We start from the raw sequence: 20,372 nt of genomic DNA on the forward strand, positions 1-20,372 counted from the left end.
TGTATTGGGTCCATATCCTTAAAGTCATTTAGAACCAGGTCCTTTAAAAGGTGGGCAACTTGACCTGAAGGTCAAGGTCGAAGGCTGCAATGGACACATTGCAATTATTGATTCGTGAACTTGTGCCCAGTGACATCCAGACAAATGACTACAGGGTCGGGTAAGCCCCATGTGTCCAAAACGATGGAAGGCTGGTAAACATCCTTACAATGGCAAGATTGCAGAGATCCAAATGTGGGGTGATGAATAACTGATTCATATTTACGCTACCGTGAACGTAAAGGGCCCTGAAAAAAATTAACCATTCATTACTGTGCACACCCTATCTTCTGCTGCTGTCTGTCTATTTTCATGACACTTTATTTCCTGTACTTGGGCTACATGAAAAATAATACTATCAAATAATATTAAGTTAATATATTATATTATGTATATATAAAATGTATTATACATTATAATATATATTATATATTAAGAACCTATAATAAGAATATATATCATAATATACTAGCTAATATTAACTGCCCTTTATTGGGTGTGGCTTCAGTGCCAGAGGCTAGCTCTAATCTCAACAACCTTATAAGGTAATTGTAACGATCCCCATCAGAGGGTCAGCTCCTAAGTGGCAAAGCAGGGTTTACAGGCTAAGGTGCAGAACACCGCACTCTTACCACTTCCTCTGTCTCTGGTGTCATTTAGACAGAGCCCATCAAAAACAGAACTTTTACCAGTGGGCCGCTAGGTATGTTAGGTGTCACTGTTGCAGTCGACATTGTCTGATTTCTACCTAAATACACCCTTGTCAGTTTAGCCCTTTGACCTCAAAATCAGACAAAATTCCGCTATTCACATCCATTTCCCATCAAAAGCTTTTTTTTTTTTTTAAATGTTTATATTCGAGAGTGTGCGTGAGCATGAGTTGGGGAGGGACACAGAGAGAGAAACAGAATCTGAGGCAGCCTTCAGGCTCTGAGCTGTCTGCACAGAGCCCGACATAGGGCTTGAACTCACAAACGGAGAGATCATGAACTGAGCTGAAGTTGGACACTTAACTGATTGAGCCACCCAGGTGCCCCTCCTGTCAAAAGCTTTTTACACTCCCCAAGAGTGAGTGGCAAATGAAATACAAGTGAAGCTTGTAAGAGCTACTGAGTCATTGGAGGTTTCCTGTTCACACTCTCCTGCCGGTTGAGGCTTCATAAGTGTAGTGGATGTATCTATTCACCTTTGTGAGCCCACACCTGGCCCATCATGGATGCAGTACACACCCGGGAGATATGTGTTGACTTTTAAGGAATTTGGAATCCAAGGAGCAGCGTTACATCTCAGTACAAGAGTTGTATCCACCACTCGCAAGGTTCTGATTTTTTTCTCGAGGGGATCTCAGTGTCTGATTCCAGGTTCAGTAATTTCACCATTTCCAACTCTAACCTTAGTCTGCTCCTCCCTCATCTCCTGCCATTGGCTCTTACAGGCACCTGGGTCATTGGAGCACAAGCTCTGACCTCCTTTCCAGGTGAAAAGGAAAATATCAGTGAAGAGGAAGAAAGAAGGGAGTGGAGGAGTAGGAGAGAGGACAGAGAGGAACGAGGGAGAGGGAGATGCGAGTAAGCAGACAGACCGAGCTCCAATTTTTCTGGGTGACAGGGCAGTAACTACAAATAATTAGAGGTGGAAAGGAGCCTCAGCATTAGTCTAACTTCTACACCCACAAATGTGGACCTGGAGGCCTGGATGGGAAGAAGTAACTCTCCTAAGGCCGCAGAGCAGATCAGTAAGCGGCAGAGTTAGACCTGGAATCCAGGCCCCTCTCTGTCCACTGTGCTGTTCAGCTACGTCCCACTGTTCTATCAGAAAAAGATTCTCTATTACGGAGGGTCAGTTTCTCACTAATTCCATTCCTGCCTCGAAAACCTGAATATAAATACATCAAATTGAAAAGGTGGCATTAAGTAAAATCTTGAACATAAATACAAATATTGCTGACTTGTTCATTGTAACTCCCAGGGACAGAAGGAAACAAAATCAAAAGAGAAAATAAACCAGTGTAAGAGAACAGAAGTGAACCTATCTTTACAGCCCCATCTACAAAGGCTTCCTTTAAGAAAAAAAAAATCTAAAATAAACAGAATGTGCCCAATACCTTGCTTTTTTCCACTTGCTTTTATTGGAACGATAAACTGTCTGCCTATCCTTGCCAGATTATATTAACATATGTTAATGTATATTTTAGCCTATATTCAGCTTTATCTTTCTAGTTTAAAAAGCTATTCATTCAAAAAGGTTTGCAGTTTTTCTTGGTGCGCCTGGGTGGCTCAGTAGGTTGAGCGTCTGGCTTTGTTTTTGACTCAGGTCATGATCTCACGGTTTCATGGGTTCAAGCCCCACATTGGGCTCCGCTCTGACCGCTTGAGGAGTCTCTCCCTCTCTCTCTGCCCCTCTCCTGATCACTGTTTCACTCAAAATAAATAAATAAACTTAAAAAAACGTTGCAGTTTTCCAACATCAAGCAAAAGAAAAAAGTCTTTATCCTTTTTTTAAAGTAGGCATCATGCCCAGTGTAGAGCCCAACACGGGTCTTGAACTCATGACCCTGAGATCAAGACCTCAGCTGAGGTCAAGAGCTACAGGCTTAACCAACTGAGCCACCCAGGCACCCTCCCCCTGCCCCCCAAAAAGTCTTAATTGGAGTTTCGTGAAATCCATATCAGGGACAAACAAAGGTCTCCTACTTGAACTGATCTTGACACAGGCCTTCACTAAGAACTCACTAATATTTTTAGGTTCCTACAATATTTTCAAAGCAAGGAGAAAGTGTTTGAGTATGTTGTTACCTAGCACTACAGCTTGTGGTGAAAGTGACAGGACAGCGGGTTCCTTTTCTTGGGGTCTTTCACCCACTTGCCTGTTGGTTTTTGCCAGCAGTTGTAGCAGTGAATAAGAAGCAAAACTTCATCTGGGATGTAGTGTCCACATTTGTACTCCAAGACAGAAATGCATACACGAGAAATAACCCCAGTTGCATGTAATTCAGAGAGGCTGGAAATTAGACAAAGCAATCAGCTGTTCCTAGAAACAACACAGTGGTGGACAGAATACAGAATCAGAACTCTGAAGACTGTAGGCTGTGCCCTGCCCTTAATGGGACGTGAGATCTTCAGAACATTCTCCCACTACTCTGAATTTTAATCTTGTCAATGATAGAATGAAGGGACCAGCCAAAGCGACTTACAAGGTTTCTTCTGGCTCCAATAATGGCATAAACGTACCTTAGAATTCTACTCAACCAATCTTATTGTCCATCACCCATTCCCTGCTCTCCCAAAAGTAATTGAGCCCCATGGCAGGGGGTGTAGTATCTGTGGGTAAGGACCTCCCTTCTAGTAGCCACCACTTTGGAGCCTGTAGGCTCCAAATGGAGGGCTGAATAAATGATACATTGGAATACACAGAATATGCTTTGGACTGGGATTTGGAATGTCTGGGAATATTTTAGATCTTCTGCTAAGAAGTATAGTTTCTGATTTCTGAAGGGGCTGCATTGCAAGAGAGTTGAGGGAGGTTCTATGGCCTGAATCTAAAGAATTGGACCATCTAATGTGAGACCCTGTGTCACCATAATGCCAGTCTGAAAAGCAGGTCGAAGGACTACATTGTGGATAAGACTATATTCCCTTCTAGACCTTCAGGTCATTAGATACCTTTAGATAGAGCTGATTTAGAGAGCACTGATTTGTTTCTCAGGCCACATGTGGTGTTATATTATGGCAAGGGGGTATTATCCCAGTCCCTATTGTGATGTATTTATTTCCTTGAGGTTTCTCTTCTGTACCCAATCCTACCCACTTCCTCCACAGACTTCCTTCTATACCCAAGGGTTTTGCAGTCTCCTGGATGAGACAATTTCCTTTGTTTTCTAAAGTCAACCCAGATTTCCCTCCCCTCCTCCATATCCAACATCTACCTATCAGGGCAAAAAAAAAAAAAAAAAAAAAAAAAAGGACACTCAGAGTTAAACTCGATGAGTTTATCAACACCACCTTACAAGGAAGGAAAGAAAAAAAAAAAAACAGCCTCCCTGAAATTAGGATGTAGAACTTCCTCTGACAAATCATGCAAGTTTTATGAATTAATTGATAGCCATCCCCCAAAATGATATTACCAAGGTCACTCCCTTGAGCTGCTCAATTCTGATCACATAGAGTCTTCACCAAGACTCAGGGACAAAATTCACTTTTCCTGCTCCTTTTTTCCAGGCAAGACAGGGACAGACATTAATAGGTCCTTTTAGAAAGGCTACTAATGAGTTCTAGATCCCCACAGAATCTTTGCTGCCAAGCGCTCACAAAGATAGAGAAGGCTCCAAACACATTGTGCCGAGGGCATGATTAACAACTGGAAATCCAAAAGCATTTTCGTGCTGCTTACTGACATAGTTCCTGCCGTCTCCCTGTCCTTTCCATATTCATAAAGGAGCTCAAGCCTTCAAAATTAACAGCCACAAAAAAAGGAAGTAAGTAAGACAGAAAAGAAAAAGGGTTGGGGGGTGGGGAGCGGTAAGGTAGAAGGACACACTTCAACAATTGCCAAAGTTCCAAAGTAAAAACAAGAAATCCCAACTAAAAACAAAGTAAAGGTCCCTTTTAGGACCTTTGAGGGAGCAGAGATAGCATTTAAAACAATGACAGGAAAACCCTCCAAAAGATGGGTGTTTGAACCATCTTCACTTTGGTATCAAACTGGAGCATTTCCAATTTTCTTTGGAAGGAGTAATTTTTTTGCAAAGAGTGGAGATAAACTTTTCTTGGAGTTTCCTTTTCTGAAAGTTAGATTCTAGAACATTAGTACGTAGATTACTCCACCGCTGTATAATATTAAAATCTGCCCAAGATTTTCCTAAGAAATGCCAGTAAGAGCTCACAAAGCACAATTACACTGTCAGAATATTGTAAGAGAAATTGTTCTTACCTCCGAACCATGATCTCGGCTCATTTAAAGGGACTGGAGAGAATGTGCAGGACAAAGGACACATGTATTAAGCACTTGTGGCGTGTGTGTGTGTGTGTGTGTGTGTGTGTGTGTGTGTGGGTTTTCTCCAAATACAAGCTGGTGGAAGTAGGGACCTAAAAACCCTGACGCCTTCCGCTGCCATATAATCGCAAGGAAATGACCTTACCGTTTGTTGCTTTGATTAGAAACAAAAGCCTTTCAACATGAGTCAGGCGAGCAACAGGGAGGAAAAAAACCCAAAACTTCTATTTCTTTTGGCTACCTAAAGTTTCTCTTCATTACATCTTTAAAATACACGAAGGAACGTTGTTTACTGTTCTCTAAACATCACGGATGATGCATGATCAGGGATGGATAATCATTCATAGGTGGGCTATGCTATCTAAGAATCCAAACTTCACTTTTGGTGCTTCAGTCGTACACATTCTGCACAAGGCAGGTGACTTAATGCTATAAATAGAAATAATATGGAACTCAAACTGTGTACTCATAGCCATTTTATGTCACCAGCGTTTACACTTGGAAAGAAACCCAGAATTCCACGAGGCAATCTTAATACCAGTCAATGGCAGGGATGCCAGCCACAAACAAAAAATCTGGACAGGATGACTGGGATCTCACAGAAAGATCTATTTTATTATTTGCATTTAACTAAGACATTTGTTCAATACTATTGAACTAACTCAATGGCCAGGGAAAAAATCACAGTACATTACACTCCAAAGTGGGGTGGAAAGAAAAATATACAGAATCCAGGAAAAATAATAAATATATATATTATTTTTAGAACAGTTAAGTAATAGCTTCTGACATGGTACCATGCTTCTCCCATCCCCCCAAAAAAGAACCTTCTGAAATTTTGTGCAAGTGTGTGGTATGGTTAATGACATGAATTCTAGACTCAAACCTGGGTTTTGGTAGCTGTTTGTCCTTGGAAAAGCTACCTGACTTCTCTGAGAATACATTTCCTCTTTAGTAAAATGGAAATAAAAATCCCTGTCTTATTAGAGGTGTTGGAGGAATTAAATGACATGATGCATGCAGAACACAAAGAATTTGCCTGACAGATAGGCATATACCACATGTATTTAATGAGGAAATATCCCGCCCTTCCCTCTACCAAAAGATATCTTACCCCTGAGCAGTAAGTGATTTTACCTTGAAGTCCTTTCAAAGACTCTGCTTACTTTGAACCACAATATACAGTCTGAGAAGGCACAATAGCCTGAAACAATCTCAATCAGTGCCAAATTTGGATGCTTATACGGGTCACTTGAGGAAATCAGTGGAAAAGATGGCAAACAATTCAATACAGACTTAGTAATTATTTGTGGGCATGGGATTTTGCAATTGGAGGGCCTGGATGTTAGAATAAATGAGAAGAAAAGAAAGAAAGAAAGAAAGAAAGAAAGAAAGAAAGAAAGAAAGAAAGAAAGAAAGAAAAAGAAAGAGAGAAAGAAAGAAAAAGAGAAGGAAGGAAGAAAGGAGGGAAGGAAGGAAGGAAGGAAGAAAGAAAAAGAAAGAAAGAAAAATTGAATAAATGAATCACTTATACCTCACTTTAAAAGGCCATGCTGTGGGTGGTTAGGCTGGAAGACCATGGATGGGGGAAGGAAAAAAATGTCATGCAATAGTTTTCCCAATGAAATACCATATATGGAGATTTAAAAAAAAATGCTGTAGCTCAAATGCCTTCGGCAGGAGTGACTCCAAGGAGACCTACAAGGATGAGTCCAGGAGGGGCTTCTGTGTCAGGACCAACACACAGGTGCAGGTGAGGAGGCTGAATAAAACCACTTCAAAAAGAGGGACAGCACCGGACAACCATCACTCAAATTATCAATTTATAGAACAAATGATCTAAAACATTAGAAGCAGATATTCCACTATGTAATCTGCATTCCTAAATTTGCATATATTCAAGTTGGCCTCAAACATGTGTTTTGAATCTTCTTACTGGGCAAATGGAGAATTACTTCATGTTTTGGGGAACCTTCTATTTGCGTATATATAGCAGTAGAAACGCCATAACCGTCAACTTTTCTCCCTGGGTTGGAGAGCCTTCTGAGATAACTATTGAGACATTTCTGACTGTACGCGAAGAGATTTTTCATGTTGAAAGAAAATCAGAGTTTGGACAACCAGTTTCAGAGTTGGGGCAACAGGATGGGCTAAAACCGGGAGGCCGGGCCAACTTGGAGGGTCAGGTGAAAGCCCACATCCCAAATACAGGGCTGGGGCAAGGTCAGGTTATGGCCGTGAGAGCACGAGGATTAAAACGAGGAGACTGTCCGAGTGTCTGTTGGTTTTGCCTATTCAGAGTCTGATTCACCTTTTTCTAATAACAGATCCCTGCTCTTCTATGAGGGCATCATCTAAATGATTAGGGTGAGATTAACCTCATGCCCCCCTATCATGGGATCAACATGTGATTCAGGAATAGTGAAAAAAAAAAAACAAAAAACAAAAACAACCAACTCTATCCCATACTCCTCACTTAGAGGGATCAGAGAAGTGTGTTTTTGTTCTGGATTAATGCTTTGCATTAATCACAAAATGATCACTCTCATTACAGAGCATTTCATATACCGGAGAAATGCCAAATGCACCATAAGATCCCAACACCCACAGTGTACTGGTTTTCTAAAAATCTGATGGCCGAGTCTAGCTCTGAACCATTTGCCATATACTAAGAGGGCAACCTTGAAGGCCAGCTCCCCTCCTCCTGAATTTAGTGAGGTTTGCACTAAAGAAAGGTGTATTTCCTTTATAACTCCTCATCCTTCTCTCCTTCCACACCCAGGACCAGCTGAGTTCATTTCAAATATTCACTGAGCACCACATATGTGCAGGGCCCTGTGAGGGAAGTCAGGATGAAAACGCTCCAGTCAAGACCCTCAAGGGATTTACAGCCTATGTTGGTGTTTTGCAAGGAGAACAGAGTGGACATCTTCTTTTTCACCTCACGGCCAACCCTGCGGTTGAGAAATTATGCACCCCTTTCACACACAGGCTGGTTTCTGTTCATAATCTTTTATCAGTTTGTATGTCAGAGCTCTTTGGAGACTGGCTTTTCTTAGATTTGCATTCACTCCAATAACTAGTTTTTGGGCGTCTATTAGGCGCTTGGCCTAATGAGTGTGTGACCTGTGTAGTCCCTCCAGGATCCCATGCTCAGAAATGGCCCATACTTGATTTAAAGTTCTGCTGTCTTGTAATTCTTTATTTATTTTAGAAAAAGAGAGAGAGAGAGAGAGAGAGAGAGAGAGAGAGAGAGAGAGAATCCCAAGCAGGTTCCACACTCAGCTCGGAAGCCCATCTTGGTCCTCGATCCTACCACCCTGGGATCATTACCTGAGCTGAAATCAAGAGTTGGACACTCAACTGACTGAGCCACCCAGGTGTCCCAAATAGAACTTCTGTTTTAAAAGGAAGAGCACCGGGGTGCCGGGGTGTCTCAGTTGGTTAAACATCTGGCTTCAGCTCAGGTCATGATCTCACGGTTCTTGGGTTCAAGCCCTGCGTCAGGCTCTGTGCTGACAGTGTGGAGCCTGCTTGGGATTCTCTCTCTCTCTCCCTCTCTCTGCCCCTCCCTGACTCGTGCTTTCTCTCACTCTCAAAATAAATAAATAAACTTAAAATTAAAAGCAAGAGCACCAAATACAGAAAACTACTTCATAATGTATTAGAAACTGGGACAGCATCACTGACCGATAAGGAATATTTGAAGTTTATTTACGGTCTCCTTCAGGATCACATGTTTTAGCAGTTGGAGGGGGGACACCATGCCCAGGAAAAACAACCCTGATGGAAAAGTCCATTACTCATGTTCCCCTCCAGGAAGAAAAAGAGGGAAGTTTCTTGTTCTAGGCAGATTCTCTCACTTTCTTAACCATAAATGGAAAAACAGAGGTGAAAAAGACAGAGGAAGAAAGGTAAGCAATGTGAGGGTTTCCTTTCTGTCTGCTTCACAGGACCAGCTCAGGGACTTCTGATTTGGTGCCATCATAAGGTTCATGCAGTTTTTCAGGCAATGGACATAAATACTACAAAATCTGATCTCATTCCCGTGTTTGGAAAAAGGAACCAAAAAAGGCCTTGGAGTTCAGAAATCATCAAAAATGTTCCAACATCCATTGAAAAGTGCATGTATTCACTTTTGCCTAATTTTCTGATTTTAAATGCTACACACAATAAAATAATAGTCAAGAGCCCATATTTACTGAGTGCTAACTGGTACTAGGTCCAAGGCCCCATGCTATACAGATTATCTTCTTTTATCCGAACAACAACCCTCTGAAATGGGGAGTAGTTCATCCCTATCTTACAAACGAGAAATTGAGCCTTAGCGAATCTGGCACTAAAAGTCCCCCAGTTGGGTGTAGAACAGGATTCGAACCCAGGGCTGACATTCTTATACAGCCTTTCCGTTTGGCCACTGCAGGCAATGAGCAATGTGTCCAGGGGTTAGTACACAGGCATGCTCCTAGGTTTCCTTCCTGTATTTCTGAAGACTCTGTTTTTGTTTTTTCTTTTTCCCCTCTCCCTTTGCATTTCTTTTAAAACGAAACAAAACTTTTTATGATGGAAAATTCCAAGCCCTTACAAAAAGTGACAGCCTGTGCAATGAACCCTCATGTATCCTTCACCCAGTTTCAACACTTATGAACACATGGCTGATCTTGTTTCATTAATGCTCTCATCCACTTTCTGTCCTTCTGTCCTTTTACTCTGAAGCAAATCTAAGCATTCAAATACTTTAATCTGTAAACATTTCAATGTATAAGATAAGGACTCTTTTGTTTTTTGAGAGAGAGAGGGGAGCAAATGAGTGAGGGCCAGAGAGAGAGAGAGAGGGAGGGAGAGGGAGAGAAAGAAGTGGGGCTCAAGCTCACCTGATGTGGGACTTGAACTCATGAACTACGAGATCATGACCTGAGTCGAAGTCAGATGCTTAATGACAGAGCCACCCAGGTGCCCAAAGATAAGGACTCTTTTTAAAAGCATAACCCCAATTATGTTAAAAAAAAAAGTGACAATATTACTTAGTATCATCAGATTTCCAGTTAGTGCTCAAATTTCCAGTTGTCTTGCTAATGTGTTTTTTTCAAGTTTGTTTCCATTTTGACCTGGAAAAGGTCCATACTTTACAATTTGTCAATACTTCTCCTGAATCTCTATTAACCTATAGGTTTCCCTTCCACTCATCTTGCTTTCTTTCTCTCTTCTATCTCATTGTAATTTATTTATTGAAGAAACTGAGCTGTTTATCCTGTACATTTCACCAGCTGAGTTTTGCTGATTATATCTGTATGGTGTCATTTAACATGGTCCTCTATCCACTGTATTTCCCATAAGTTGGTTGAATCTGAAGACTCAATCAGATTCCAGATGCATCATCTTTGGCAAGATTGTCTCATAGGTTACCAAGTGTGTTCCTCCATTAGGAGGGCCTTCTCTTTTTTGATGTTAGCTCAATAGCTACATCATTTAATGAATTAAGGATTGCAATATGGTGACCTTCTATTTGTCACCCTTTATTTATTAGCAAGAATATTTCAGTAATGAGAAATTTCGCCTCAGGGCACCTGGGTGGCTCAGTCGGTTAAGCATCAGGTTCTGGTTCTCAGCACAGATCATGATCTCATGGTTTGTGAGATCGAGTCCTGCCTTGGACTCTGCACTGACAGCATGGAACCTGCTTGCGATTTTCTCTCTCCCTCTCTCTCTTCCCCTCTCCCTCCCCCATGCTTGCTTACTCTCACTCTCTTTCTCAAAATAAATAAATAAACTAAAAAAAAAAAGAAATTTCCCTTCATCTATTAACAGGTTACCCAGTGACAGGATTCATTACAGGAGACATAGGGCAAATGCTTGACTCTTTACCTTTATTTACCAGTTTTCAAGATAATGACTTGGCACTTCCAATGGTGGCCCAAATGATTTTTTTAAGTATTTATAAACACTGGGGTGCTTGGATGGCTCAGTCAGTTGAGCGTCCGACTTCGGCTCAGGTCATGATCTCACGGTTCATGGGTTCGAGCCCCACATTGGGCTCTGTGCTGACAGCTCAGAGCCTGGAGCCTCCTTCAAGTTCTGTGTCTCCCTCTCTCTCTCTGCCCCTCACCCAGTCATGCTCTCTGACTCTCTCTCAAAAATGAATAAACATTAAAAACAATTTTTTTAAGTATTTATAAACACTGCATTTAAATACATTATATGTGTTTTAAACCATTAAAAGTATTGTCTTTACTGATGTTTGAACTGTTGCATCTTGGTCAATTCTTGGAGTCAGCTCCTGGGTCCTCTGGACGTGACCCTAGAAGTCTTTGATATCTTCCTGAGACTGCACTGGTTACCTTAAGCCTTGAGCAGCCTCATAAACATTTACCCTGGGTGCTATACCAACATTATCATATGTGCTCCATGACATGAAAAAAAGTTGGGAAGCACTAGCTTAGGGAGTAGCCAGAATATTCCCAAGTTGCATGGAGGGTGATATTGATTCCTGACCAAATCAGGCCTCTTAGGATGGAAGAAGGGGGAAAAATTGGCTCTTGGAAGCAGGCTCAGAAAATGAATGGAGAACAAGAGAACCCATAAGGGAACAAACACAGCCAGTATCATGTCATGCAACCATCGTGTCTGTGCTGCATGGCCACTGCTGCCTTTGTGGTTCTCACTTCCAAATGTTTGCTCCTCCAGCTCACCACTCCAAGAGCAGGAGTGCACAGGTGCCGGGGGCCAGGTTGAGGCCTTGGGCCTGTCCTCTAGTTGAACTGGAAGGCAGACAGAGTAAGATCTAGCCTCCTTAGCAGCCACGGTAGGAAATCTGCACGGGGACCTGCCCTTTTGCCATGTGCATGGTGGGCACCTCCAAAAGAGAGTGGGGAGCTGGCAGAACGCCAATGGGGAGTGCTGCACAGCTAAAACATGAGGCAAGCCCTCGTTGAAGGGTTTCCTGTGGCAATTCCAATTTACCTCTGAGTTAGGTTGGCCCTGGTGGAAGGCTATACGCAAATTGGGTCTGCAGGTCAACCCATCATCACCCTCAAGGCGCTAGCTTCCGAACAGCCACGACATTAATGGGACGAGCAGTTTCCACCACCTAAGTCCTCAGTTCTGGTGGCTCCCAAAATGAGACAAAAGACAGTTTCATGGTCACTTGTGGCTATGAAATCTCATCGAGACAGTTCAACTCTGGAAAAATTATATTTTAGTTAATAAATATGGATTTAGAGGGCCAAATAAGCTCAATGGCCTAGGGCATCTAAGATGAAAAAGAGAAAATAAATGGGGTGCCGTTTTGCTCTCCTGCCCCAAGCTTTATCCCTTGTTACAAAATAAATAAATAAAGGCCTTTGTGATTCCTTTCCAGCTTATCTAAATGGAGTACAGAACATTCATAGAAGAGAAAAAACAAAATTGCTGAAATCCACTAAATAGTAAATGGGGGAAACCACAGTATGAAATCAAACAGGATAGCAAACATAGAAAGAACTATTCCCCACTATTTCTAAATCTTAAGATGGCAGTGCATGACAGAGAGGGAAAATGAAAATGTATCTTTAGGATACTTGGATTTTAACCCAGCAATGCTCTACATAAACTTATTTTAACTATACAAGAGAATACCATACTACTTTGAGATGACATTTTCTATGAGACTAAAATTTGCTCTCAAGTCTGGCTCTGAAAACATGCAAACCAATTTATACTGTGATAAAATGCAGAATGTGATTCTCCTGATGTTCTCAGGCAAGAACAACTCCAGTGTTCCAAGCATTATGGCCCATAAGAAAGTTTGAAAATGGGACAGCTCCACTAATAAATGAAATAAAATGAAACAAAGGTCTGCAATATAAATTTTTTGGCTAGGAGAGTGTTATAAATCAAAAGTTGTTGGCTAGGGTATGGAAAAGAAGGATTCTTGTTCATTCTACAGCAGCATAAATTGGTGCAACCTTTTTGAAAATCCAAATTATTTCCAAACAAGGTATTTATCTTGCTGAAATTCTCCCACAAATGTTTTGCATACAAAGATGTTCACTTTAGCACTTAGTAAAAACTGGAAGCAACCTAAATGCCTGGTAATAGGAGACTGGGGAAATTAATTATGGTATATTCATATCATAGAATATAATATGGAATAGATATTCCATATCACAGTTATGGAAAATAATGAGAGATCAGAACTTAAATATGTCAGTAAATAAATACATTTCAAAATTAGATGAATAGGATGATCTCACCTTTGTAAAAAATTATATTAATGTAAATATGTATGCCACTCTAGGTTTAGAAAATATCTGGTGAATACATATCACTGATAAAGTAGCTTCACTCTAGGCCATGCATTTATTTCATTTTTTAAAGTTTATTTATTTATTTTGAGAGAGAGAGAGAGAGAGAGAGAGTGGGGAAGGGACAGAGAGAAAGGGAGAGAGAGAATCCCAAACAGACTCCACACTGTCAGCAAAGAGTCTGATGCGGGACTCGAACTCACAAACCACGAGATCATGACCTAAGCCGAAATCAAGACCCACTGAACCACCCAGGTGCCCCTAGGCCATGCGTTTCTATAACAGTTGTATTAATGGATTTATGTTATGTTATGTTATTTATTTTTTTTAAAGTTTATTTACTTATTTTGAGAGAGGCACACACACACACACAGAGAGAGAGAGAGAGAGAGAGAGAGAGCGAGCAGGGGAGGGGCAGAGAGAGAGGGAAAGAGAGAGAATCCCAGGCAGGCTTCATGCTGTCATTGTGAAGCCCAACATGGGACTTGATCTCACGAAGCATAAGATCATGACCTGAGCAAAGATCAAGAGTCAGATACTTAACCAACTGAGCCACCCTGGTGTTCCTGGATTTATATTATTTTAATGATAAAAAAAAAAATCTGTGGTACTCAGATGAGGAGAAATATTACTTTTTACTCAATAGTAATCCTTCCGGTAATGATTAGTAATCATTATTAAATGGACACACAAGACAAATACTTGGGGAGACATACTACACACTGGATGCAATGACACAGGATTACATAGGACAGATCCCTGTTCCCCAGAAACTCTTTTCACAGTAACCTGGATCAACTGTTTGGAATAGGATGCTTTACAAATTATAAAAAATTACATATATCCTTGCTATAAAAAATTTAAATTCAGAATTTTGAATGTAGGGGTGCCTGGGTGGCTCAGTCGGTTGAGGGTCCGACTTCGGCTCAGGTCATGATCTTGCAGTCCGTGAGTTCGAGCCCCGCGTCGGGCTCTGGGCTGACAGCTCAGAGTCTGGAGCCTGCTTCTGATTCTGTGTCTCCCTCTCTCTCTGCACCCCACCGCCCCCATGCTCTGTCTCTCTCACTCTCAAAAATGAATGTTTTTAAACAATTTAAAAAAAAAAGAATAAGGAATGTAAAACAAATAGAAAGCTCTCCCTTCATCCACTTACATTTCCCTGGGGTAAAAATTTTAATGGTCTTTATCATATATTTCCATTATATAATTTCCATTATATAATGGTTTTTAATATATTTCCAACCCTATTCTCCCATGTAAAGGAATACATACACACATTTCTTGCATAATATCTGTATCTGTTTCACTCTCTCCACACGTGCGTGCACACACACACACACACACACACACACTCATCTTGTATACTGTTCTGTCTTTAGTCTTTGTTTTCACTCAAAATTATATAACTGACAATTTGGGTAGGCTGTGATATATAGTTCTACATTCTTCCTGCTGATCTCATGGAGTCCATGGTACAGAAGTGTTAATCATTTTATCATCTGTTCTCCTATTCACATCTCCAAGGGGTTGCTATTTCAAATAATGGTGCAAACGAAAATCTTGCACAGATAACATTATGTGAGATATCCTTAAGATGACTTCCTAAAGTGGATATGTTTGGTCAAAGAGGTCACATACTTCATATTTTGATTGGCTATAACTCAGCTTTCCTCTGAAAAGGTTGTAGCAATTTACCAGGTCAATTATGATTTAATTCTCCTGCTTCAAAATGTCCATCGCCTCTCTAATCCTTATTTTAGGAAAGTTCATTTAGATGAGGGAGGAAAACAGCATCTTATTTCTAGGATACTTTTCCTTGACTTTTCTGCCTATATTAGTAGTCAGGGCCTTTTTCGTAAACTATAATTTGCTGAATTCTTGTCCCATTCCCAGTCCTGAACTGAGCAGTCCAATGGTATTCTTTCACTTAAACCTGATGACAATACTTTGAGATATTCTGTCCCCATTTTGTAGATGATGCAGCTGAGGCTCAAAGGGGTTAGGCATCCTGTCCTAGGCAGTACAGCCAGTCAGGGATAAGGCACTGGATTAAGGCTCACATCCATATGATGCCAACTCCTCAGCTCCCAAAGGATATGTGCATACCACTCAAAGGAAGTAGATAACACTTTTCATCTCATTACAAGGTCCATTAAAACAGAACAGATGTCATTAAATATCTGTAAATAATGAATGGAGCTGCTTCGGTGTAGAGACATCGAACTGTTGTTGCCCGTTTCATCTGTGTTTTTTCTTCACACGTTCCTCAGGCCTGGAACCTCCTATCTGGTCTTGCAGAGGGTGGGTGGTTGCTGGGGAAGGAGAGGGGGCAAGTGTCGCCTTGTGAGCAACTCGTTCTACTGCCCCCTACTTAAATGCTCGGTACCCCCCATGCAGCAGCCACGGAATGGCCCCATTTCACAGGCAGGCGAGCTAAGCTGAGCTGGGAGGCGACATGGGAGCTTCAGCACAGAACCAGTTGTCTGGTTTCTTCTCTTTAAACTGTTGGAAACAGATGAGGTTGTTCATCGGTTTTCATTTCCTAAACTTCATCAAAATTGACAGCAACTTCCTAAAAAAGACCATCTGTTACGGAACCTAACCAGATTATTGGCACTGACTAATTACTTCAGGGTCATAACATAACTTAAAAAGTGATGTTGAACGGGGAGTCTGGTTAAGCGTCTGACTCTGAATTTGGCTCAGGTCATAATCTCGCGGTTCACAGGTTCACGCCCCGACTCGGGTTGTCTCTCTCTCTCAAAATAAATAAATCAATCTAAAAAAAAAAGTGATGTTGAAGATGGGGGAAAAAAAGCAGAAGTTATGTTTGGTGAAAATGTTGGTTCATGGTTCTACTTTCTGGAAAAACTTCAGATACAGTCACGTATTTATACATTTATTTGTATATTGGTACTCACACACATGCATATACATATACATTATAAATTATTCATATGCTTAAACATGACCTAGTTAGCTCAGAGAAAATATACAAAAAAAAAAAAGTCAGGAGGAAAGAGAAAAGGATAGAAAGACCATAATTAAATTTGATTTACTTAAAACACACACAATATACAGCACAAAGGTGTGGCAAAGTTTTGCTGTATTTATTACCTAATGTAGCGTAGGAGTCTGAAAAAAAATTAAATTGATCCGACTTGGTCGTGAATAAAGGCCACTGTTCAGACTCTGGCACTAACATCTCAGAAAAAAATTGTTATTTTGAAACTGGGAGTTGGCTTCTGAAGTTTATTAAAGGAAAAACACATTCGCTAAAATATATCATTTCCAAAAGGTATTTGAGAACCAAGTCTTATGAGCTTGGCTGGACCAATACTTGGCATCAAGACCTTGAAATATTAACATATAAAAAGTTAAGGAAGAAAGAAGCCCATCAATTTAAATATGAGTTGAGAGTTAAGACTCTTTATACCCTGATCAGATTGTTTCAAACTTAAACATTAATTTCATTTAAAAACTGGTATTAGAGTATTTATTAAAGGTAGATGCACTTTTCCTTCAGGAATTATTTGGGAAATTCCTAGTATTACTTTTTTTGCTGGGGCTTATGATTCTGTCGTTATTTGAGGTTGATAATTAGACACAATGAGCAGCTCTTGTAACTCAAAGGGTCAAATTCTCTTTATATTGTCTTTGCTTGCAGAATTTTAAAAAGCCTGGACACGGCCAAAGACCTAGGGAAAAGCAAGCTTTTAATTAAACACTAATGAAGACCAGAAAAAAAAAATGTTGTTGTTTTTTTCTTTTCTCCCAAGAATCCAGGCAAATCCAGGGGGTCCTTCCTTCTATCCGTTACTCCAATGGATGGGCATGACACGAGACAGGGTCAGAATGATGAGCCGTCCACAGCAGGCCAAAAAAAAAAAAAAAAAAGAAAGAAAGCACAACATCTGAAGTGTCTGTCAGCATTGGTCAGGCAACACAGGGCACCTTCCAGAACCTAACCACAGGGCTGGGCACAGGAAACAGCGATCACTTGACAGTCAGAGCTGACAAGAGCTGCAGAAACTGCCAACTTCCCCACCCTGGGCTGGGCACAGACCGGGACTTGCAAGCTGGCTGGCCACACAAGCTAGGGTCCTTGGGCGAGTCCGTTTTCACAGGCCCTGGAGGAAATAGCCTAGTCTCCGATCTCAAACACTGCTTTTTGAATGAACTGGAAGCACAGGCACATCTGAGAACACGTCAGAGAACCCAAACAAATTTATTCTCAAGCTACAATACTTACGTTGGCTGGGGGCTATTTTCAATAAGGAAAAGCAATAAACATACACACACAAATACATTTCTACCTGCACGGCTTTTTCCTTGCATGAAGTTTCCTCAACTTTATAGACCGCAAACATCCCCTTTGGACAGAGTTCCCCTAATGCTACTTTTTCCCTCCTCCGAATTATTGGTATCTCCCTACACCACAGGCTGCCGTCACTCCTACCCAGGTCCCCAGCAGGTCTCACTGGACATTAGAAACAGCCTCGTAATTGTCTTACCCATCCCTAGACACTCCCCGCAGAGTGGCTAGAGTGAGCTTCTTAAAGTCTGAAGCAGATTCCTTTGTTCATTTAGTCAACGAGTATTTCCGAAGGGTAGATTAGGTTCCAGGCACTGGGGACACTACAGCCAACAAAGCCAAGTCCCTGCCCGTCTTCAGCTAATGTATCTGGTTGGGCAGACACCAGTGAGCGTCTAAATAAAGTTCTAACATTAGGTGGCAATAGGGTTAGGAAGAAAAATAAAGCAGGATAAGAGAAAGGTCAGGGGTGGCCTCTTAGTCTGGGGTGGAGAGGAGGAAAAGAGAAAACCCCAGGTTCCTTCCAGGCAGAGAAAACCCCAAGGGCAAAGGCTCTGAGGGTGGAATGCATTTGGTGGGCTTAAGCCACAGCAGGGAGGCCAGTGTCACTGGAGAAGAGTTAGGGGACAAGTGTGAGGAGTGAACACCAGAAGCTGAGTGTGTTTGCAGACAGCGGGGGTACAAGAACCTAGAGAAAGGGGCGCTGATCACGTGGAGCCTTGTGGGTATGGTGAGCCTAGGCTTTTCTGAGTTGGGACGTCACAGGAGGGATTCACATAAGAGAATGGTGTGATCTGAGTTGCTTCTGGAGCCTGGATTGAGACCATTCACGACTGAGGCTCAACCAGGTCATTAATCCCTGCTATGCCGCTAGGGTTTGGCAGAGGAGAATGGAGACTACGGCAGTCCTAGGACTTCAGGCAGACAAAGGTGGCAAAGGAAGAGGCTGAATGGTTTGCAAACTAAGCCCATCCCCTACGATGGCTGAGTGAATGGGATTTGTATTTAGACAGAACGGAGCTCCAATCTTTGCTTGTGGACAAGTTACTTAGCAGCTCTAAACAGGTCCCGCGTTTGCCAGGTGGGTTCAGTAATATCTATTACATGTCGCTGTTAGGAGACTTAAATGAAATGGTAACTATAAAGGGCTTAGCACTATGTCTGACACTGAAAATGTTCACTAAATAGAAATAGCCATAGCTAACACTTTTTTAAAAAAGTTTATTTATTTTGAGGAGGGGAGAGAGAGAGAGAGAGAGAGAGAGAGAGAGCCACCCCACGAGTAGGGAGAGGCAGAAAGAGAATCCCAAGCGGAATCTGCACTCTCAGCACAGAGCCCAGCTGAGGGCTTGATCTCACAAACCTGAGCCGAGATCCAGAGTCAGATGCTTAACCGACTGAGCCACCCAGGCGCCCCACCATAGCTAACACTTTTGAAACGCTTACCATGAGCCAGGCACCCTAGTGAAATCTATTTATTTGTGTTGTCCCCTCAACAACCCCGGGTGGTAGGCCCTATTATCATCCTCATCTCAAACACGAGAAAATGAGGCACAGAGAGGTCCCATAATTTGCCCATGCCATACAGCTATTAAATGAAAAGTGTTTGGAGTTACATCCTGGTCAGACTTTGCACTCATAACTCCTAGTATGATAACATTAAGCTTAGGATCAAGTTTTTCAACCCATGTTATTTTTAAGCTTCATACCATGTAAGTGTGAGTATTATTTTATCTTTGTATTGGTAAAGAAACAGGCTCAGAGCAATTAAGCAGCTTGGCTCAAGGTCACACAGCTGCTAAGTCAGGAAGCCTTGATTTTACCGGGTCCAGCTAACTACAGCTCATTCTATTTCCCTATTTTATCAAGGCCCTTTTCTCTCTCAGATAATAAGCATCTAATCACATTTTAATGAGACAAACTCATTTCTGTAAAAATATTTGCTGGCTACATTACTCAAGGGTAGCATGATGCTTGTAATAACTGGGTCTCCTTAGCAGTTGCAAATCTCAGGGTCATATCAAAGGAGAGCTTACACAGATGAGAAAGACAGCGGTCAGTGGGGTTCCATAGCCTTTGTGCATAAGAGTCTAGGGTTCAGGGTCGAGAAGAGGAAAGTTTAATAGCTTCATAATGCGGAGAGGAGGAGGGAGGATCCAAGGCTTCTGCAGACTTTAGGGGTTCCAATGGTTATTCACATAAATAAGAAACTGAAAACACTGAACCTATAAAGATAACTATTTACCAGGCACTCATGCACCCATCCAACCAACCATCTACCCCCACATATATCTAACAATATTTACTGACAATATCAATATGTTTAATTTCTACCGTGATCCCAGGAGAGAAACGCTTTAAGTGAGATACTCTAATTATCTATATTTTACAGCCCAAAAAATCAGTCTCAGAACTCACATGGCTAAAAAAGGTGAGTTAGGAATTTGAATTCAGGCAGTTTGAGTGCACGGACTTCATTTTGAAGCACGAGGCTATGTTTCCACCCCATGTTTGTTTGAGTGAAAGACTAAGTTAATAAATTGATAAGACTCTATCTTTATGTGCTGTTTACCTCTTAATAAATAAAGTAGCAAGTCAGTGGCAAGAGGCTGAGCACTGGAATCAGACAGAGCTCTGTTCAAATTCCAGCACCATGACTTATTAGTTAATAAGTACATAAAACCAATAAAGTGGGGTTCATGATATCATCTTGTAGAGTTGTTACAAGGAAGAAGATAAGACAC

The 20,372-nt window shown here is 41.4% G+C and overlaps 1 protein-coding gene across 11 annotated transcripts in view; it reads right to left on the minus strand.

Annotated features, from left to right (window-relative positions):
• Positions 1-20,372, minus strand: part of FRMD4B (FERM domain containing 4B) — a 318,608-nt gene that overhangs the window by 140,818 nt on the left and 157,418 nt on the right. Inside the window, exon 1 of one of the 11 annotated variants that reach the window (XM_019469742.2) lies at positions 4,969-5,228. The exons of the other annotated variants lie outside the window; for them this stretch is intronic. Within the exon in view, the coding sequence (XP_019325287.2) occupies positions 4,969-4,992 (24 nt within the window). The 5' untranslated portion in view covers positions 4,993-5,228. Of the gene's footprint in view, positions 1-4,968; positions 5,229-20,372 lie in introns of those variants that run through there. 11 annotated transcript variants of the gene reach the window in all.

This window comes from Panthera pardus, unplaced genomic scaffold (assembly GCF_024362965.1).
Source record: "Panthera pardus isolate Hobbes unplaced genomic scaffold, ASM2436296v1 HiC_scaffold_8, whole genome shotgun sequence".
NCBI classification, from domain to species: Eukaryota; Metazoa; Chordata; class Mammalia; order Carnivora; family Felidae; genus Panthera; species Panthera pardus.